The sequence below is a fragment of the Anoplopoma fimbria genome, chromosome 12, assembly GCF_027596085.1.
Source record: "Anoplopoma fimbria isolate UVic2021 breed Golden Eagle Sablefish chromosome 12, Afim_UVic_2022, whole genome shotgun sequence".
Classification (NCBI taxonomy): domain Eukaryota; kingdom Metazoa; phylum Chordata; class Actinopteri; order Perciformes; family Anoplopomatidae; genus Anoplopoma; species Anoplopoma fimbria.
In genome coordinates, this window is record NC_072460.1 from 15,360,713 (window position 1) to 15,379,865 (window position 19,153).

The 19,153-nt window shown below is 38.0% G+C and overlaps 1 protein-coding gene across 2 annotated transcripts; it reads left to right on the forward strand.

The window, feature by feature from the left end:
* Positions 1-1,657: 1,657 nt before the first annotated feature.
* On the forward strand, positions 1,658-13,393 carry ptk6b (PTK6 protein tyrosine kinase 6b). Of its 2 annotated transcripts, XM_054608554.1 has the most exons (9): positions 1,658-2,151; positions 4,244-4,365; positions 4,865-5,028; positions 5,830-5,995; positions 8,368-8,529; positions 9,063-9,244; positions 9,324-9,477; positions 10,256-10,401; positions 13,172-13,393. In XM_054608554.1, exons 1-9 carry the CDS (start codon positions 1,787-1,789, stop codon positions 13,175-13,177), a joined length of 1,467 nt encoding a protein of 488 aa, XP_054464529.1. In that variant the 5' UTR covers positions 1,658-1,786; the 3' UTR covers positions 13,178-13,393. The 2 variants fall into 2 exon arrangements, with proteins under 2 accessions (XP_054464529.1, XP_054464527.1); XM_054608552.1 differs by lacking the exon at positions 13,172-13,393 and having other exon boundaries at positions 10,256-12,593.
* Positions 13,394-19,153: the final 5,760 nt, after the last annotated feature.

Genomic DNA, 19,153 nt, shown 5'->3' on the forward strand with positions numbered 1-19,153 from the left:
CACAGACCACAGTTCTGTTTGGGATTTGTTTGAGCTATAAGAGACTTTAACAAATCTAGAAAGTTGAATATACATCTCCTTACTACTATATTTGTCTCTTAATGCATTTGTTAAATATGTTTAGCATGTGTACAAAAGAAAACCACATTATTCCTCTAAGGGTGTAGTAATCAGGCTCAAAGTACAGTTTTTTATTATTTATCCACAATAATCCTTTAAAGTAAAGTCAAGGTTTATTAGACTTTAAAGCATCAAGTGTTGCATGTAGGGATTACAGCACAGTTTCAGTTTAACACTTGATTTGTCCCTCATAAGATTGATGCTATATCTTATAAGCATCACAAATATTGGCAGTCATTTACAAATCATGAAAAAATACAACATGAAACGTCTATAATGAGACGATCTTCCAACTGGAGCAAACACTAAGACGTGTGCAAACATTTGCAAGTGTTCTTGAGCAAAATTCGCAGTGAGTGCTCAGAATTTATCCTCCTGCTTTTTCCAAAGTTAAATAGGGAACCTTCAACCTCAAAAATGATGTAATTTATGTATCAGGTTATCCAGACAGGTTACACATCTTGGTAGCAGATGCAGTCAAAACTGTCAGAATCAGATCAAAGATCAATAAAACTTACATCTGATTCATTATTTCAACAGAGATGATGAAATACCATTTTTGATGATCTTGATGGCAACATTAATCTTTATGGTTTAAACCCTGCAACTAATTTTTATTTTTATTTTCAAGTAATCAGACAACTTTTCTTACCAACAGTTCAAAACTCACAGATTTTTTGTTATTCTATCATATAAGACAAAAAATGGGCAAATCCTCACAATTCAGAAGCTGAAACTGGGGTATATACTGGGGCATTTTACTTGAAAAACGACCTAAATGGTAGATTATCAATATAGTTGCGGATTATTTCTCTGTTGACTGACTTTTCTGCTCTAGTTGAAAAATGTTGTTATAACAGTGCACTGTAATGGCTTTAAGGAAGGTCCCAATTTGTATTCTGTCATAAATGAATGAATCCAAAATTGTATATGTACACAAAGAGGAAATTTGGTTCTAAAATTGACAGCCATCATGTGAACAGGAGGAATGATTCAGCCTGACATTGTGTTCATGTTACCTGATTTAGTTTTCTTTAGTTTTTCCCAAACCAATCAGTAGCAAGTGACTCATCTGTCCCAGCGACATCATTTTGAGTCCACTCAGAAGGTTTTGTAGTGGCTGATAAGAACATAAACTTAATGTTTTCACCACAGAACCGCCCCTGTTTGTCAAAATCTACAAAGTAACTAGAGTACATTTGTTTGGGAACGCTTCAGGAAAATAGTATTTGCCTCTGAATTACTCAGGTGAAGTAAAAGTAAAACTTACAAAAGTGTTGTTGCCTACTAAGGTGAATATAGTTATTTAAATTGACGGATGAATGGTGGTTAAGTATCTAAATGTACATAAAAGTGTTACAGTGTATCCCAATCTGTCAACACTCACCTGTCATTGTCTTTCTAGAGCACGGTTAGCGAGTAGTCACTGAGATTTATGACGCTTCTTTTTCAGATTATAGGCGGGGTTCTCGTGCATTTTATCACTGCCTGCCATAAGGAAGTTGCAGTCAATCCTTGAAGCGCAGTTCCAGTCACACTGTCAGCAGCACAAACCCAGGATCAGACGTGTTCCCGTAAAGGCATTCCGAGGATTCCTTGTGCTCCTTCCTGTTTACCTGTCCAACAGGTGTAGCCGGCTCTAGGAGAGAGCCATCCATGGTCATCTATGGGTGAGTGTCTGCGTAAAGCTTGCCCATGTCTGAACGAACTGTGGGAGAGGATTTTCAGCGATAAAAAAGGAGGAGGAGGAGGAGGAGGAGAAGATGACGACCCCAGTCAGCCGAGAACACCGAGTCCAAACCCACCACCGGACCCAGTGCCGGACAAAGGCTCCGTCTACACGGCGCTGTGGCCTTTTGAATCCCGGCACCCGGACGAGCTGTCCTTCCAGGACGGAGATCTGTTCAGTGTTATCGACCGCAGCGGAGACTGGTGGACCGCGAGGAAGATCGCAAAGAACGGGTGCATCCTCGAGACCGGGATCGTGCCAAGAAACTACCTGGACCGGGCCGAGTCCCTAAAAATGCAACCGTGGGTGGTTCACTTTTCTAAATACTTTCAGACACAGACTTCTCTTAAACTTTTAGCATATTACATTTCTGATTCAGCAGACCTCCCCATGTCTTCATTTGCTGTACATTTGACTTGCTATGCGCGTTCAGTTCGGCCCATATAACTGGAATCCATCCCAAAAGAAAATCATAGGCCTTACTTACGCACATTATTCTTAAGTAATGAGGCGACGTTCATGAAACAAGCAATACATTAGAAGCTTCCAAGCATGTTAGAAATGTTCTGATAAATAAAATAGAAATGTGTGAATTCTTGGGAGGCACAAAACTATAAAAAGATGATCTTATTTACTGCCAGTAGTGTTGAGGATGAAGCTTAAGCTTGAGGTCTAAGACTAAAACGTGGAACTTTATGTTAATCTTTGCTCCAGCTCCCAGTTAAAGACTGGGATTTGAAGGAATGTAGCAGAAAGGTTTGCAACCAAGTGAAACTTCTCATGCGGGCCAAGCGTGTAAGAGAAATACAGCATGGTGAATGGCCCTATCTAGAGCCAGTGTTTGGTTGGTCCATTCTGGGCTTCTGAAAAAATGTTAAAGGGAGAGAAGAAGAGTGTTGGTAGTTGACATTCGAAAGAGAACCTGGGGTATGTATCTTTTACCACTACGCTACTGTGGTATATTTTCAGGCCTTGCACAATACGACAAAGGCCCCCAGTGCTCTTGTCTTATATAGGAAGCAGGTGTGCGCGATACCAGGGGCCAAAGGGCAAATGTATAGAATATCGGAGCCCCATACAAGGTCTTGACTTCAGCCCAAATGTGAATAACATGTATCCTATATAAGGAGGTGTGAGAACCCGAAAAGTAGGGAACTCACAGATTCGACTCGAGACCTCCGGGCGCTCTAGACGTCCGTCATGACATGTGTTGCTTGTTTGTAATAAACTTTATTATACCAGCAAGAACAGTGTCCGCGGAGCATCCTTCCTCATCACTTCAACAGCACTGTCGCATGAAAGATACGACACTACAAAGATTCCCAACATATATTTATTTTCTATGTGTATGCAAATTATATTCATCTACATAAGACCTAAAACAAGCAAAGGCTTCCTTTAAAACTTGAACATTCACCCAAATAAATATACGCCACAGCCGCCCTATTCATCTACATAAGACCTAAAACAAGCAAAGGCTTCCTTTAAAACTTGAACATTCACCCAAATAAATATGTCAGTCATCACTCTTCCTCACAAATTTTATGTTTTCATGTAGTGTGTTTGGAGTAGACTTTTCCATAACCTCCCAGTTCTGATGCCACTCATCCTTTTGTCTCCAATAGCAAGTGGGAATTCATACAGACGAAACTTCATATCATAAAGAATTACATCCCTAATTTTTTTATTTTTTACGTTTCTGCATTGCATTCGATCTTTCAAAACCTCTGTTTTGAGAAATGTCAATAACACCTTTCATAATGTCAGTGTCATGTCTGTGTCTCTTAGCAGTGAAGCAAATTGTGACATAAACACAGTCAGCCTCACCACTTCTTGTTTTCTTTCTTTCTCTCTCTTTTTATTGCTTCAACAAAATGGGAAGTGTGTAATGTGAAGTTATTCCCACATGTCAACACCTGCTGGAATTAAATATAGTCACTGAGTTACTGGTCCTATTATATTATTATTTTATTATTGTCACAATAACTCCATTGGTTGGATTATGAATCGTCCCAGAAATAATTGCGATGAACATCATTATTGATATTTTAGGACCATTTTAGACATGATAAGATGATTGCAACAGGCAGAAAGCTCAGTGTTAGCAGCAAATGCGTTCTTTGTTTTGTGTACTATACTGCATACTGTCGTTGAATCTGCTTCTATAAAGTCTTTTGACGTGTTTAGAAACTCTGAAAAGTTATTCCTTGAAACATTAAAACCAGATCACAGGATGTTAACAGGGATATGTTGTTGTCATACCAGATACTGTTTTGTTGCCAAAAGCAGGTGCCAGATCTTGTAAACAGACTGATTATCAAAGGGTTAAAGTTTTAAACCATGACAACACTTCTTAATAATTACTTTCATTTATGGCTTTCTGTCTTGATCCAGGTGGTATTTTGGAAAAATGAACCGCTTTCAGGCCCAAGGCCACCTGCTGGGACCGGGAAATGACAATGGAGCTTTCCTTGTCCGACAAAGTGAGAAAGACCACATTGGATACGTTCTTTCAGGTAAAATAAGAATGAGAGGGGTGATGGAGGAAGCCCAAAAAATAGAACGAGAGCTGTGTGGTGGCAATGGGTTAAAATAGAGTGAGGGACTTGCAAGTTCCACTTCAGTAAAAAAAGCAGTGCAGAATGTGTTTCTTTAGAGAACCAGATATGGGGGAAGTAATGAGTAAACCAAAGGGGAAACAGTCAGTCTCAGGATGTTATCGTTCTTTGGAAGGAAGGAATGGAAGAGGTTCAAATGCACACAAGTCATGATGGAAATTTAAATTTAACTGCATTAAAGTAACAGCTTAACATTCCTGTTGGACTATTGAATGTCTTGAATTTCTTTGGAATCTATTGGGGTTGTTTTTTAGCAGCTCGAACTACAATGCTTTGGTAATTTGAGGCCTTTTGTAATCCTGTAAATTTACTAAAGACTAATTAAGGATTATCTTATTTTATCTTATCTTAACAAATAGTAAGAGAAATAAAAAATGCTGTGTGAATCTCTCTGCAGTGAGGTCAAGCAGTCAGGTGAAGCATTTCAAGATCCTCAAAGCCAATGAAAGTTCTTTTCACGTGGAGTACAACCACCAATTCACCTCTCTGATCAACTTGGTGGAGTACTACTGCGCCAACAGCCTGACCATCATCGGCACACTGGGAAACCCGTGCAAGAGGGTAGGACAGGCTCTGTTGGTTGTGTTTCTATCTCTTTGCCTCTTTGTTCCTCTTATTTCTTGTGTTGTGTAGACAGAGAATTTCCCTCAAATATAGTTGTTGCTAGAGCATTGTACATCAATGTGCCTCCCTGTGTTTGTAGATGTGTGACATTGTTTTCCTGCAACCAAGCCTGAACGTAAAATTCACAGAAGTTTGCATAGAGCAAATTGATTGAAACTAAAATGGTTGAAAGAAAATGCAACATTAAGTCCCAAATGCCTGTCAAAAAATCTACATCAGAAGAAATTGGTCATATTTTTCAATTTCCTTCAAAGCTACGAGACAAACGTTGTCTTTGGCGGTTCTGTGGTGAAAACATTAAGTTTATGTTCTTATCAGCCACTACAAAACCTTCTGAGTGGACTCAAAATGATGTAACTATATTGATAATCTACCATTTAGATCGTTTTTCAAGTAAAATGCCTAAATATACCCCAGTTTCAGCTTCTGAATTTTGAGGATTTTCGCAGGTTTTGTCTTATATGATAGAATAACTAAAGATCTGTGAGTTTTGAACTGTTGGTAAGAAAAGTTGTCTGATTACTTGAAAATGAAAAAAAACATTGGTTGCGGGATTCAACCTTAAAGATATATTTTACATATATCACATTTCAAAATTTTGCAATGATGGAAGAAAAAAAATCAAAGACTGTTCATTACATTACATTAACCTCAGCCTATATATATGGATGATAATGTATGTACTGTATCTGTGTCCCTTTAATAGATACAAGTATGCCCATGTGTTTCCTCCTTTAGAAAAAGCCCAACATCCAAGATTTGAATCATTTTACAGTGGATGAGTGGGAGCTCCCTAAAGAGGAGTTCACCCTGGAGGATGAGCTGGGCAGTGGATACTTTGCTGACGTCTTCCGGGGACGATGGAAAAATCACATTAATGTTGCCATCAAGATCATCAAAAGTGGTATTCATCATCTCTGTTGAACTAATGAAGCTTGATTTAATAGATGGATTTCTGATCATGAGGAATTGTTTGGCAAAAAATCCACCAAAAACAGGGGTGATGGGTGGGAAGTATTTCATTAACAAAAAAGGAAGCATCATTTTATTTTTTAATCTTGTGATCTAGTCGGAGCAATGGGTTCAAATGATGTTGTGGATAATGTCTATAAACTTGTAAGCAGTGGTAGAATAAGTTTTTTTTCCACTCATACATCTGAAACAGGACAAGAGGCCTCAAATAGACATTGATTTTGGTTTATCTATATCTTTAACAATATTGTAAAAGTTTATCACATGTTTAAAAGTTTTGAAAACAAACTAAAACTGCCACATAAACACAAAAGTAAAAAGGCCAATATCTCCTTCTACATGTAGTAAAGTAGCATGGAAATTGTAAATACTCAAGTACCTCAAAATTGTACTTACAAACTTATTTACTTTCAACTACTGCTGGTAAAGAGCACCTGTTTTTATTCATGTGTTGTCCAAGAATGCAAATATGTATTTTGGATAACATGTTGGACCACATTTGATTGAAACTGATGAGTGACAGAACAAGAATGCAGAGAGATCAATCATGGTAATCCCCATGATACATCTCTTTGCTGACATGCATGATTAGCTATTCAAGCACCATTGTTATGTGTGGAACTGAAGTGACACATAATTATACTGTACTTTAAAACTGACGCCGCATTGTGCAACAATCAGTATAATAACTTCCTGGTTGAGTAGACATTCATCATCTTTTTTTGCCATACAGTATGGGCTTATCTCTGTCTATTGTTAATATAATCACAATATATGTTGGGGTTTTTTTTTAATCAAATTTGTGTTAAACAAACATCTTCAAAAAGTACAATTGGAATAGTTAGGTTAGTTTTTATAGAAGCATAAAGCAAAGTGCAGTCTGTCAAGAAGCTCTGACTAAACGGATGACTCATTGTTCAGTAATAATGTACAATAAGAAAGTACAAAGCGCATATCTTGTCATTTCCGAGTATCGCCGTTCACAATGCATCTCTAAACTGAAAGTCAGGGCAGTTTATTGTAGATTATTTATGATTAGTTTATAACATAGATTAACAGACTATACTGTTCAAATGTAATAAAACACAGGATTTACTTTTAGTTAGTTTCCTTCTATCAGTTTATAAATAATGCTCATAGGCCAAGTGATGAGTGGAGTGACCAGAAGTCCTATACATATAGTAACTACTGGCTGCTAATTCATTTAAATTGTTTAGACTTGTGCTAAGAAACACGATTCACAATGTTACCGTTACTTTTAATAATGGCGTTTATTTATCCTTCTAGTGTCCATAAGTGTCCGTCACTTCCAATAAGTTTGGTCACAAAGTTAAAACAAATAACGGCACACATTGTTGATCGAGCACAGTCAAAAACTGTTTCCTTCTTTACCCAATCAGCCACACCTTCTATCGCTGATATTAACTCAAATTGGCTGAGGCCAGCCTAAGGCTTTACCAAGAACACCATTCAGTGCTTGAAAGGCATATTACACTTTAACACAAATCAAAAACATGGGTCCTACAATGAGTTTTAAGGTAATTGAAACAAACATGTTGGAAGAGGAAATCTGTTGAGATATTGCTTTAAGAATTTATATCAATTAAACATAATTATCAAAATGGTAGCCATGTATTAATCCAATTCAAGGTCATCCACAGACTTCATTATACAAAATCAAGATTACACAAGTTATTAAGGGTGTAATAAAATATCCGTAAAATTGGGTATCTCTATATTGTGTTTTCTGAAACTGTATAGATTCTCACAAACCCTATCGACGTTTAATTAAAAGTTAACATGCAAAGATTTGTGGCAGATAGTGGCTCATAAATAGATGTTTATTATGTTATATGTTACAGGGACTGTGACATATGCAAAAGCAGATCCCACTGGTCTTATGCATAAAAACATTTACTTTTTTAAAATCAGATTGTATGCATACGGCACTGAGTTTTCTTGAAATTAGTTTAATTTTTTTTTTAATATATCACTTTGCTTACAGTATTGCAATATATTGTATGGTAACCTGTATATCATGATGTGCAGCAGATTCTTGCCAATACACTGCCCAAAGGTATGTCTTACCTATAAATTTGACATTTATGAAGGGAATTTGTTGCCCTCTTAGTGCCCTTCGTCTAAAGGAACACATAGTTTTTCTATGAATATGTCATATTTGTCAAATGGTCAAGATTTCAATGTGGCTTTCTTGGTTAACTATCTTGTCTCTCGTTTTTTTTCCCCCTCCTCTGTTCCTCTTTTTCCCCCATTCTCTCTCCGTCTGTCTCTTTCTCTTACCAGACTCGGAGATGAACCACCGAGAATTTCTGAGGGAAGTTCAGATCCTGAAGAGTCTACGCCATCGTCACCTCATCTCTCTGTTTGCTACCTGCACGGCCTCAGCCCCCTACTACATCATTACTGAGCTGATGGAGAAAGGCAGCCTGCTCAGTTTCCTCAGAGGTAGTAAACCTCCTCTCTTTTATTTCCTAAATCCTGGGCTTCCATTTTTCCCTTTTCTCTCTCTTTACTGCCTTTAGGTGGTTTGGATGGAAGTGGCACTCTGGCAACCCCCTCCAGAGATACTTCTCGCTCAGGATGACTCTCACCCCTCACAACCGACACATTGGCCTCAGACGCATTTATACTTTACTACATGGATAAATACAATCAGATGCAAAAATGCACAACACTTTGTGGGCATGTTCTCACAGTAATCATGAGCAAAATATCATTTCTGAATGGGACCTTGAGATGGAGCAGATAGCTGTAGCAAATAATGCCCAATTCACATTGATATCAGCAATGACTTTTGTTCACTGGGACCGCCAAAATAAACACAAAACCAAGATACCTTGCAGTTGTTTTAAATTAAGGTCTTACCGATTTGAACGTTAGAACCTTTAAATCTTGTTATCACTTTGTCAGTTAGAATGAAAAGTGTGATCTCAGCACTTGCATTTATTTGAGGCTGCTCGTTTTTTTCTGTTATGTAGGTCCAGAGGGGCAGAATCAAGACATTGCATCACTAATTGACATGGGTGCCCAGGTGGCTGATGGGATGGCATACCTGGAGGAGCAGAACAGCATCCACAGAGATTTGGCGGCTCGAAATGTCCTGGTGGGTGAGGACTATATCTGTAAGGTGGCTGACTTTGGATTGGCCAGAGTGATCAAGGTAGGAAGGAAGTGATATGAAATCTCTTTTTAAGTCATGTCAAGGCTGCCGGTTTTAAAGACAAAGATTTCTAATCCAGGAGCCGTTCTACGTCACAGAAGATAAAAAGATTCCCTACAAGTGGAGTGCTCCTGAGGCCATCAGCCATGGGAAGTTCTCCAACAAGTCAGACGTCTGGTCTTTTGGTGTCTTGCTCTATGAAATTTTGACCTATGGAGGCACTCCTTACCCAGGTTGGTGGAATTATTATTTTTTTATTTATAGCAGTTTAAATCAATTATATATGGTGATTATGAAATGAAATATGAAGCAGAAGTCCTCTTGGAAACGTTTTCCCTTGGTGTCATACAGAGATGTTAGTTTTCAAGAAGTCTCCATCATTTAAGAGAAGACAGAGTCACAGAGTTGACTATAGTACTGCTTGGATGTGAGGAATGAAGTGTGTCGTCCAATGAAGCTTTCCATTCCTTCTCACTAGACAAATCCCTGATTTCCTCAGTTGGAATGAGATCCTTTAAGATATTTATTTATCCATTGTTCTTAGCTTTCGGTGATTTATCACTTTGTTGTTAGACCCCTTTCAGGCTCCCTTCAGTACTCGCACAAAACAAACAATTGCACTATTACTTGGTAAAGGACAAAACTTTTTTAACATTGCAAACACAGCAGAGGGAATCCGCGTGTCTGAGATTGTTTTCAGATGTTACTGAGAGCCTTGACATCATAACCTGAGAATAATTTCAGTAGGTTTAAATTCAAGTATAAACAGGCTTCTTATCCCATGTGAATACGCTGCACGAAACATAGACGTAGGGGGGTTAACTTTCTAAATCACATGAGGTCCCCTGATAATATCAGTCCCGTCTTTAAATCATTTTTCAAGGTCACCTCCATCACAACTAAAGCTTGCAAAAGAGTACATTAAGAAAGCCTCTGTGTGTATCTACAGGTGAAAATAAATGTTTAACCTCTCTTCACCACTTCTGAACTCCATCCCTTGCTCTCCCTCAGGCTTGAGCAACCACGAAACATACCAGCAGGTTACCAAAGGGTACAGGATGCCAGCTCCAGCCAAGTGTCCCGAGCCGCTCTACAAAATCATGCTGAAATGTTGGAGTGCAGAGCCCGCGGACAGGCCAGACTTTAAGTCCCTCAAGGTAAAACTGGATGGATCCTACGAGATGGAATGACCGCTACCCTCCAAAACCTGCAGTGCAAACTATGCACCACAAAGAGTCTGACACTTAGCCGGGATTGCGACAGTTTTCACTGAGGACTCTTCCTTAAATGGAAACTAAAATGATTTGACAGGCTCTTGCATAGAAATACTTGATTGTATTATTGCAATGTGCAAAATTGCAAAGCCTGATGTACTTTGTTCATTCTATCCGGCCAATTGATTATTTCCATTATCCATTAATCTGATGATTTGTGTAGTAATTGAACCAAAAATGCAAATATTTCTCTGCTTCTTGCTTGTACAATGTCAGAATTTGCAAATTAGTTCAGTCTTCTGTGATAAACTAAAGTCTCTTTGGGTTTTGGTCCAATGGTAGGACAAACAAAGACGTTTAAATATGTTAACTTAGGTTTTTGACGCTCAAGACAAAAACTCTGGAACCAAAGAGAGCTGCTCTACAAGAAAGAAAGACTTCAGAGATTAAGCAGGTATTAAAATAGCTGCTGATGAATGTATCTTTTTGATTCTAAAAGTGAGAAATATATAATGCCATGTGTGTTGGGATTCATATAGATGGGGTTGATATTCACCAACTGAATATTTGAGATTAATGTGAATTTTGAATATATGCTTCATTTTGCCTCTTGTCACCATTTTAAAGAATACTTCAAAATTAGTATTTGTTTATCAGTTACTCCCCCTCTGTTACCTTGAACTCCTGAGGATAACTGTGAAAAGTCTTGATGAATGATGAATTGAAGTAGATAGGAGCCGGGTTTAACAACAGCAAAACTTTATACAAAACATTGGTTTACAAACTCTCATACAACCCATTCAGTATTTATCCAGGGAGATGCTCAATACTTCCCAAACACATGCATCTTTGCTTAAAGCAGCGTGCCTGAGCAAGCCTGACACAGTAGTGGCAGAAGCATTATGTTTTCGCGAAGATGCATGTGTTTCGGTGGTGAGCTTATGACTGGATAAACGAGATTTAGTGTACAAGTTGTATAAAAGTTTGTAAACTGATGTTTTGATATCGTTTAGCTATGGCGCTTCCTATCACTTCACATGATCTTCACCATAAAGAAATAGTTTGGTGGAGGCCAAAGATAAACATTGCAAATGGAAATGTGACTACTACACAACCGGGCTGACACGCAACATCTGCTGATGAAGATCATGTGATCAAAAGCCACGCAAAGGGGGCTACTAAAGGGACTCTGAGCTGAGGTTGTTTTGTCTCGATTGAATTTGAGTAAAATCAAAGTAAAGCAAATGTGATATACAGCTCCAACTATTAATGTTGAGTCACAACAACCTCAAAACATTTATAAAGCTTTAAACAAACTCACTTTACTTTATTTCTAACTTGTTTATAAACTCAATGCTATACTATCAGCTGCAATGTTAAGTTTTGGCCAGGGAGGGGCAGCACACTCACATTCATTCTTTCTAGTTGAGGTTTTACTGCACAAATTAGTCAAAATGTATGTCTTTTCCTACAGCTCATACCCCAGCACAGTTCACATGACTCCCTTGCCCTGTCTTGCATCAGTGACATAGATTATCAGGACACAAACAATGTGATCCACTGACTCTTGTCCTGAGCAATTCATTTTATTCAGATTAGAGGGAGGTCTGAAAAGATTGCCTAATTTAATTATGCTTTCCTTATAAGATAAGATAAGATAATCCTTTATTAGTCCCGCAGCGGTGCAATTTGCAAATTTATCTGTTAATTATCTTGCAAACCTTAAAAATGAATCTTGAGACAGCTTGTTGGGGGTCCCAATCCCCAGGTTAAGAACAATTAGTAAAGATATAAATCAGAGATACACCGATACCAATGCTAATATTGGATATAGATCCAATACTGAAATAACTTGATCGGTTATAAGTGACAATGATCTGGTATTAGATACCATTATCTAAATAAAAAACAATTTAGTACATTTATGTGTATGTTTTTTTATTACATTTTGTTTTCCAGGGTTACGAAAGCAATGTTTAAGTCAAGCCTGATGTTGCCGTATACATTAAAGAATAATCCCAGTCATTTTTTTATGTGACATGGATTATAACGAACAGCCCAAAAGTTTTGGAAAAATGATGCACAATGCACATGTCAACAAAGTTTTAAAAAGTTGTCCCCTCCAGTCAGCTGGGGGGGGTTAAAGAAAACTCTTGCTCTCATGCTCTTTGGGACCCATGTGGAAGATCAATTTTCATCTGAGTTTTAAACTCTGAAGTCAGAGTGGGCAAATGGGGACAAATGGGGCTCCGCCTCTGACGCTGTATCCAATTCTATTTATACATATGCTTACAGCTATATGCAGAAGTCCCACTCAGTTACATTATGATGCATTGATGCTTTTGTCAGTAAAAAGTGGGGAAAAGAAAACTATGATGTTTTCACAGCAATATAAAACATTAGCCAGGGAATTATAAACTTCCTAACTCTAGCCCTAAGCAGCTTATAATAACATCATTAAAAATGGTAATAAAAAAAAGAAATCCTAATCATCTCAATTGTGTCTATGCAAATAACCACTATAAATGATAACATTCATTATTTCTGATTTAACAGCAGTTGAAATTATTATTGCTATGGTTGTGAAAATAAAATCTGGAGCCTTGTATACCCGCTGCTGTAATAAAAGAAAAACATTCTGTATAGCCCAATATGGATCCGTGACGGTGATCAGGGCATCTCTTAAAGCTATAATTCTTATTTTTTTCTTTAGCGCTGATCCGATCCAAACTGTGACTCATAGCCGTGATACCATCTAAACCGTGAGTTCAATGATCCGTTGTACAACTTCTAGCACCTGCCGCACCCACACCATTGTTGTAAAAGTGTCACCAGGCGTAAACTGGTGTAAATACAACGTGACTCACTGCACATATGTAACATGTCCTCTGTGTATGCTTCTTTTTGTATCCTGTCTGTTTTTATGCCGTTTAATGTGCAATTATATTTTGAATCTATAAATAAAAGAACTAATATGATAACATTTGCTTTTATGTGCGTCAAGGAGAGTGCTCTCAAGCCATAAACCTTAATCAATGTGTGTGTGTGTGTGTGTGTGTGTGTGTGTGTGTGTGTGTGTGTGTGTGTGTGTGTGTGTGTGTGTGTATAAGTGTGTTTCCATCTGGGTGTTACATTCCTTCCGATCCTTGACCCGCATTCTCTTCTCTCTTTCTGCTGTTCGAGTTCAAATTTGAACAGCTTGATTGGCCATAATATGGTATTGTCAAACCCTTTATGAACCATAAAGAACAAGTGATCAGTTTAAGTGCTTTCACAGTAACAGCATCCGTCCAGACTTTTCTTGTGTGCAAGAACTTTGTAGTATTTGTAACCTGTTATTATCGAGGTACAAAAGAAAATTATGTGCAATTTTATAATAAAGAATTCTTCTTAGAAACTCAAATCTGTTTACAGTTATACAGTTATAGTAAAATAAAAATTGGAACAACAGAAAGACAAAAAACTAATTTATTTTGTGTGTCGTCTCATTTAGATTTAAAGTCCATCACTGATTCCAGTGAAATCTCTATTCTAAAATTACACACACACACACACACACACACACACACACACACACACACACACACACACACACACACACACACACACACACACACACACACACACACACACACACACACACACACCATTTGTCCACAGTGACCTTCTTTTTTTAAAGAAAGCTACACAACCTGCATACACATGCAAGCCTAAAACCACACTTACTTGCGTCAGCAGCAGAATCAAGGGATCTGCTAAAGCCAAGTTACGTGAAAAAAATAACGAGTGCTGATAATGCCATGTCACCCGAGGTCATACTATCACTGAAATAAAGATGAAATGATTTGATATAAAAAAAAACGTCTTGCCACAACAACGCGATGGGGGTCAAATAATTGAAGTTTGAGATGTTCATATTAATATTGTAGTGTTATACAATAGCATCAATAACCAATTTAAATGAATGTTGATATTGTAAGGCTATGTGAAGACATTTTGAATTATTTTAGCCTATAATTTGAGTTGCAGAGTCAAACAGGATAACATCAACATAACTATGAAGTATAAATTGTATAGGGTTTTTAAACTAAATCAAAGTAATGAAATATACAATCCATCTGTGAAACACTTATGCTTGGAGAGCAGACTAATACTCCATGATTTCTAGGACAGGTCTGGACCACTCGTAAATTGTATTTGTACCTAAGAGAAAATTGTTCTCCTGAATCACACATACAAGCCACTTAAGAATAAATCTGTTCGTGCTAGTGGTTTTTGCATGACGACAAATATTTCTGCCTCACTCTACGTTACGAGATAATTCACTGCTGAAACAAACTCATTGTGCCCTACCATGAGCTTAACAAATAACACATGAAATGATTTCAATGTGACTAGGTTCAGTATGGCTTCTTTATTTGCCAGTTTCTCCAGTATTGTTGGTTGATAATGAAAAATGGTTAACATGCGGGATTCAAACTAAAAGTGTTAGAACCATTAAGTGACAGGAATCAAAGACCTCAAATACTCCTGGTTATCTAAGTGATTTGAGGTGAAATCATTATGATACAATACATTGCAAAAATGCACCACATACAGAATGTTTTCTTTCATTGCAGGAGCTAAAACATCCAGAGAACGAAGGCAGCCAAATATACAGCCAAAGGAAGCTCAAGTATTTTAGTGTCTACATGTTTAACAGTGCGATGTAGCTCACAAACTTGAAGACTGAACAAACTTGTCAGGAAGGCCAGCAGTGTGCTGGGGTGTCCACTGGATACGGTGGAGGTGGTGGGAGACAGGAGGATGATGGCAAAGCTATCATCCCTGATGAACAACACCTCCCACCCCATGCAGGACACTCTGGCAGCTCTGTGCAGCTCCTTCAGCCACCGGCTGCTCCACCCCCGGTGTGTGAAGGAGAGAACGCAAGTCCTTCCTTCCTGCTGCTGTCAGGCTGCAAGTCCTTCCTTCCTGCTGCTGTCAGGCTGCACAACCAGCTCTGTCTGCCATCCCAGTAGACCACACATCAATAAAAATCTGTTCAATATAAATAATCTGTGCAATACACTGTGCAATATAAATAATCTGTGCAATACACTGTGCAATACAATAATTATTCTGTCAGTACAATAATTATTTTGTCTGTATATATACTATTTAAGTTATTGTGGATTTTTTTACTTTTTTTACTTATTTATAATACTTGTTTTGATCTTGTTTTTACTATGTCTCTTGTTTGCACTATACTCAATGCTGCTGTAATCCTGCAAATTTCCCCGCTGCAGGGCTAATAAAGGATTATCTTATTTTATCTTAACACACTTATTACATTCATACAATTGTTGCTATACAACTGTTTTTAAATTGATGTCGAGAGTACAAAAAAGTTGTCACGAAAAGTTCCTACATACACTCAAAATCTGTCCCACATTCAGCTGGGATCATGAGCTCTGAGCGTGTTCCGCCTCTGAACGGGCAAATTGCCAAAGTGTGTTTTTACATTGTCTGATAGATTCAGTTTCTGCCTCAACAGGCTGCTTTGAACCCGGTCACCCTGAGACGGCTTGCAGGCACCACAGCAATGTGCCACTCAAAGCAAACACACACGTTGATTATACAGTACGTGAAAGCTAATAAAGCGAGGCCTGTTGTTTAGGGCAGCTATGGCTGCAGCAATGAAGCTTTTTCCAAACCAAGGCTCTCTGCACCTCAGTGAACTGTACCTGAGCCCGGAGGGCAGTAGAGTGAGGTGATGATTGAGTCGGTGTGTGCTGACCTGTTCTTTTCAGGTTACACTGCGCACATTGACCTTATTGCTTAGCTTTTTTAGCCAGGTTGGGTGTGAGGAGACCAATTATCCTGGCAATGGTGTTAGTTTAGCGTTTTAAGTCTCTTGTAAGTAACGGTTAACATGTTAATAAAGCATGTAGAACAGTACAGTAGAATTGGCTGAATAATGCTCTGATACAACAAGAGGAGGAGATCGGGACGACATAGCGTCATTTAAGCTAATTGAGGTGCTGCAGGTATGATGAATTTTTGTCGGCCAACCTGGAAGTTAGCATCACTCTGGTTCCCTCGACAACAAGCCAATGGGATTTCGGATTAATGCTAGAAAATGTTGGATTCAGTTTGCCGTCATCATCTTGGATTTTAACAACCGGTGAACTCAAGTGACCATATTTGGACTACGGAGGGTGACGTTAAGACACTTATAGGGCTCTGGTAGAGATGGTGGCTTGTCAATAACAAGGTAGCTACGCCCTAAAACATACCTTGCTTTATTGTCTCATCTACTCCAAATGGGACCATTATTTACACAATAAACATCATGCTGTATTGAAGACAACTTGAAACTAGTGATTGAGAACATAAACTCATGTTCACAATGTTTACTGAGGAACTAAAACAAGTGAGATAACAATTTGTCATTGTGTCATGCAATCCAACTCTGTTTCTTAACTAACCGGATCAGCAAATTTGCTGCAACATTTTGCCGTTAATTTGCTCATGAAGATTATGCCGGGTTCAGACTACACATTATCAGCCCGGTAATAACTGACCCAACAGACACAGGATGTATTGTATTATAACATTTTAGACAACAAAGCCTGAATACAACCAATCATCGACCAAAAGTAAGCCTTTAAAAGTTTACTGGCTATTTTTCCTGGGTCAGCTTTAAACACTGTAGGGAATATGAAAATGTCCTCTTGACGTTTGCCATTTTAGTCCCACATGAACTTCCTGTTAGAAGTAAACACTTGAACAGTGTTACTTGTTTCTGAGAGGTAACATAATGCTCCAGTGCTTCCTTGTTGCAAAGTTTATAGACTGCAATGAAAATTAAGTTTGCCAAGGATAGTAATTATTGTGAAAAGCACAGAAATGTAAGGGAAAATAGGTGTTTTTGAAATTAGTTTTAGTTTTTATTTCCTTTCCTGAAAACTAACATGATCTATTTCACTCAGATAAGATGAAGCTGAGCATATTTTCTAAGTGACTATTGCTTGCACAAAGATATGAAATGTCAAATCATCTTAAAAGCAGCTGTAGTCATAGCTTGGACCAGATTCACTTGTTAAAGAAAATGTTTAAATCACTAATCTATTTAATTTTGTCATGTTTCTTATTCCTTAAATTAGATACCTGCCAACAAACCATAGCAAAACAACAATAATATTTTAAAGTACCAGACTTCTGGTGTAGCAGTCATAAAATGTAAAGGTTTCATTTATGTAATGATTTATGACCCTTGGCTTATCATTTGCCCTTTGGCTATTTGGCTCTTCACTTGTTCGTACCGACAACTCAGCTATGCTCTCAACCAGCTCCATTTACATGTTTACACTCCACCCAAGACTGTGTCTGAGACTTTTCTGTCCAGACACTTTAGAGGGACATGTGTTTGATTTTTATAAAGTTTGGGCCGCAGTCATATCAGCCATGTAGATAGTTTTCTGTCAAAATATTTGATAGACCCATAAGGGTATGAAACATAAGCAGTCAGAGTATCAGATGGAGTGTAAATGATGACATATAAATGTTAATCTCAGATCTCCGAAACTTGGCCTTCAGGTAGTTCTTTACAACCTGTGTGGAGGAAACTGTTCTTATCTGGTAAAATTATATTTTACTCGCCATTAAAGGGCAACTTAGAGTTTCAGAATGAAATTATTTGGTGGTTCACAATTTACGGTGTACACTTCCATTACTACTAACAAGTATTGTGTGTGCATTCAAAGCCTGATATATATTCTTCCTGTGTGCTAGAGCTCCATTGTTGTTAAAAAACACATCAATGAGCCGCACTGTTGCACTGGCTGAGATCATCTTCACAAATACTGTTGATTCTTTTTACTCAATGTCACATATATCGTTTTTTATTTAGATTTCTTTTTTTAAACTCAGGAGAAAATGTGCCTATGAAGGATATGACTTTTACTTTCAAGGGTTCTTGTTTTTCAATAGTGACCTCTTTTTCTTTTTGCATTAATTTGATTTGAATTGCATGATGTATTCAATAACTGTATATTCTTCTATAGTCTTGAAGCATGTTATTTAATGTAAATGGACATATACAATTGTGTTTGTCAATATGTGAGTGTGTGAATGATTAGTTTAGAATCTGATGAGCAGGTTACACCTTGTATGGCAGCCATCAGTAAATGAATGTGTGTGAATGAATGGATTAATGTTAAAAAGTAGTGTAAAGCACTGTGTGACTAGGTGTCCTGTGTACTGTTGCAGGTACTGAATGGAGGGTCATCAGCTGTACGAGCCACACCTGAGTCGGTGTCTGCTCTGCTCTTAAATACCCCTTCATTTGGCTGCCTTGCTCTCACTGGGGGGGAAGATCCTTTGTCACTGGCATGACACAGTTGCTCTGGTTTATGTTTGAGTTCTGTTCTGTTGTACACATATCCATACATGCACTTCACTACTGATAACTGATAACTCAATGTTGCCTTTTTTGACTGATGGTGGTTGAAAATAAATTGCTTCTTTTTTTGCATCCAGCTCGTTTGTCTCCCTGTGTCGTTGCAGTCTCTGAGCCGGGCTGTAAGTGGTCGGAAGACTAAAAAGGCACATTATAAATGCATTTACTTGTGTCACTCATAAGCAGACACGCTAAATTTCTTCTGGTGGCACAAAATCAAAATGCACACTACAGCACAACTGCTGGAAAGAA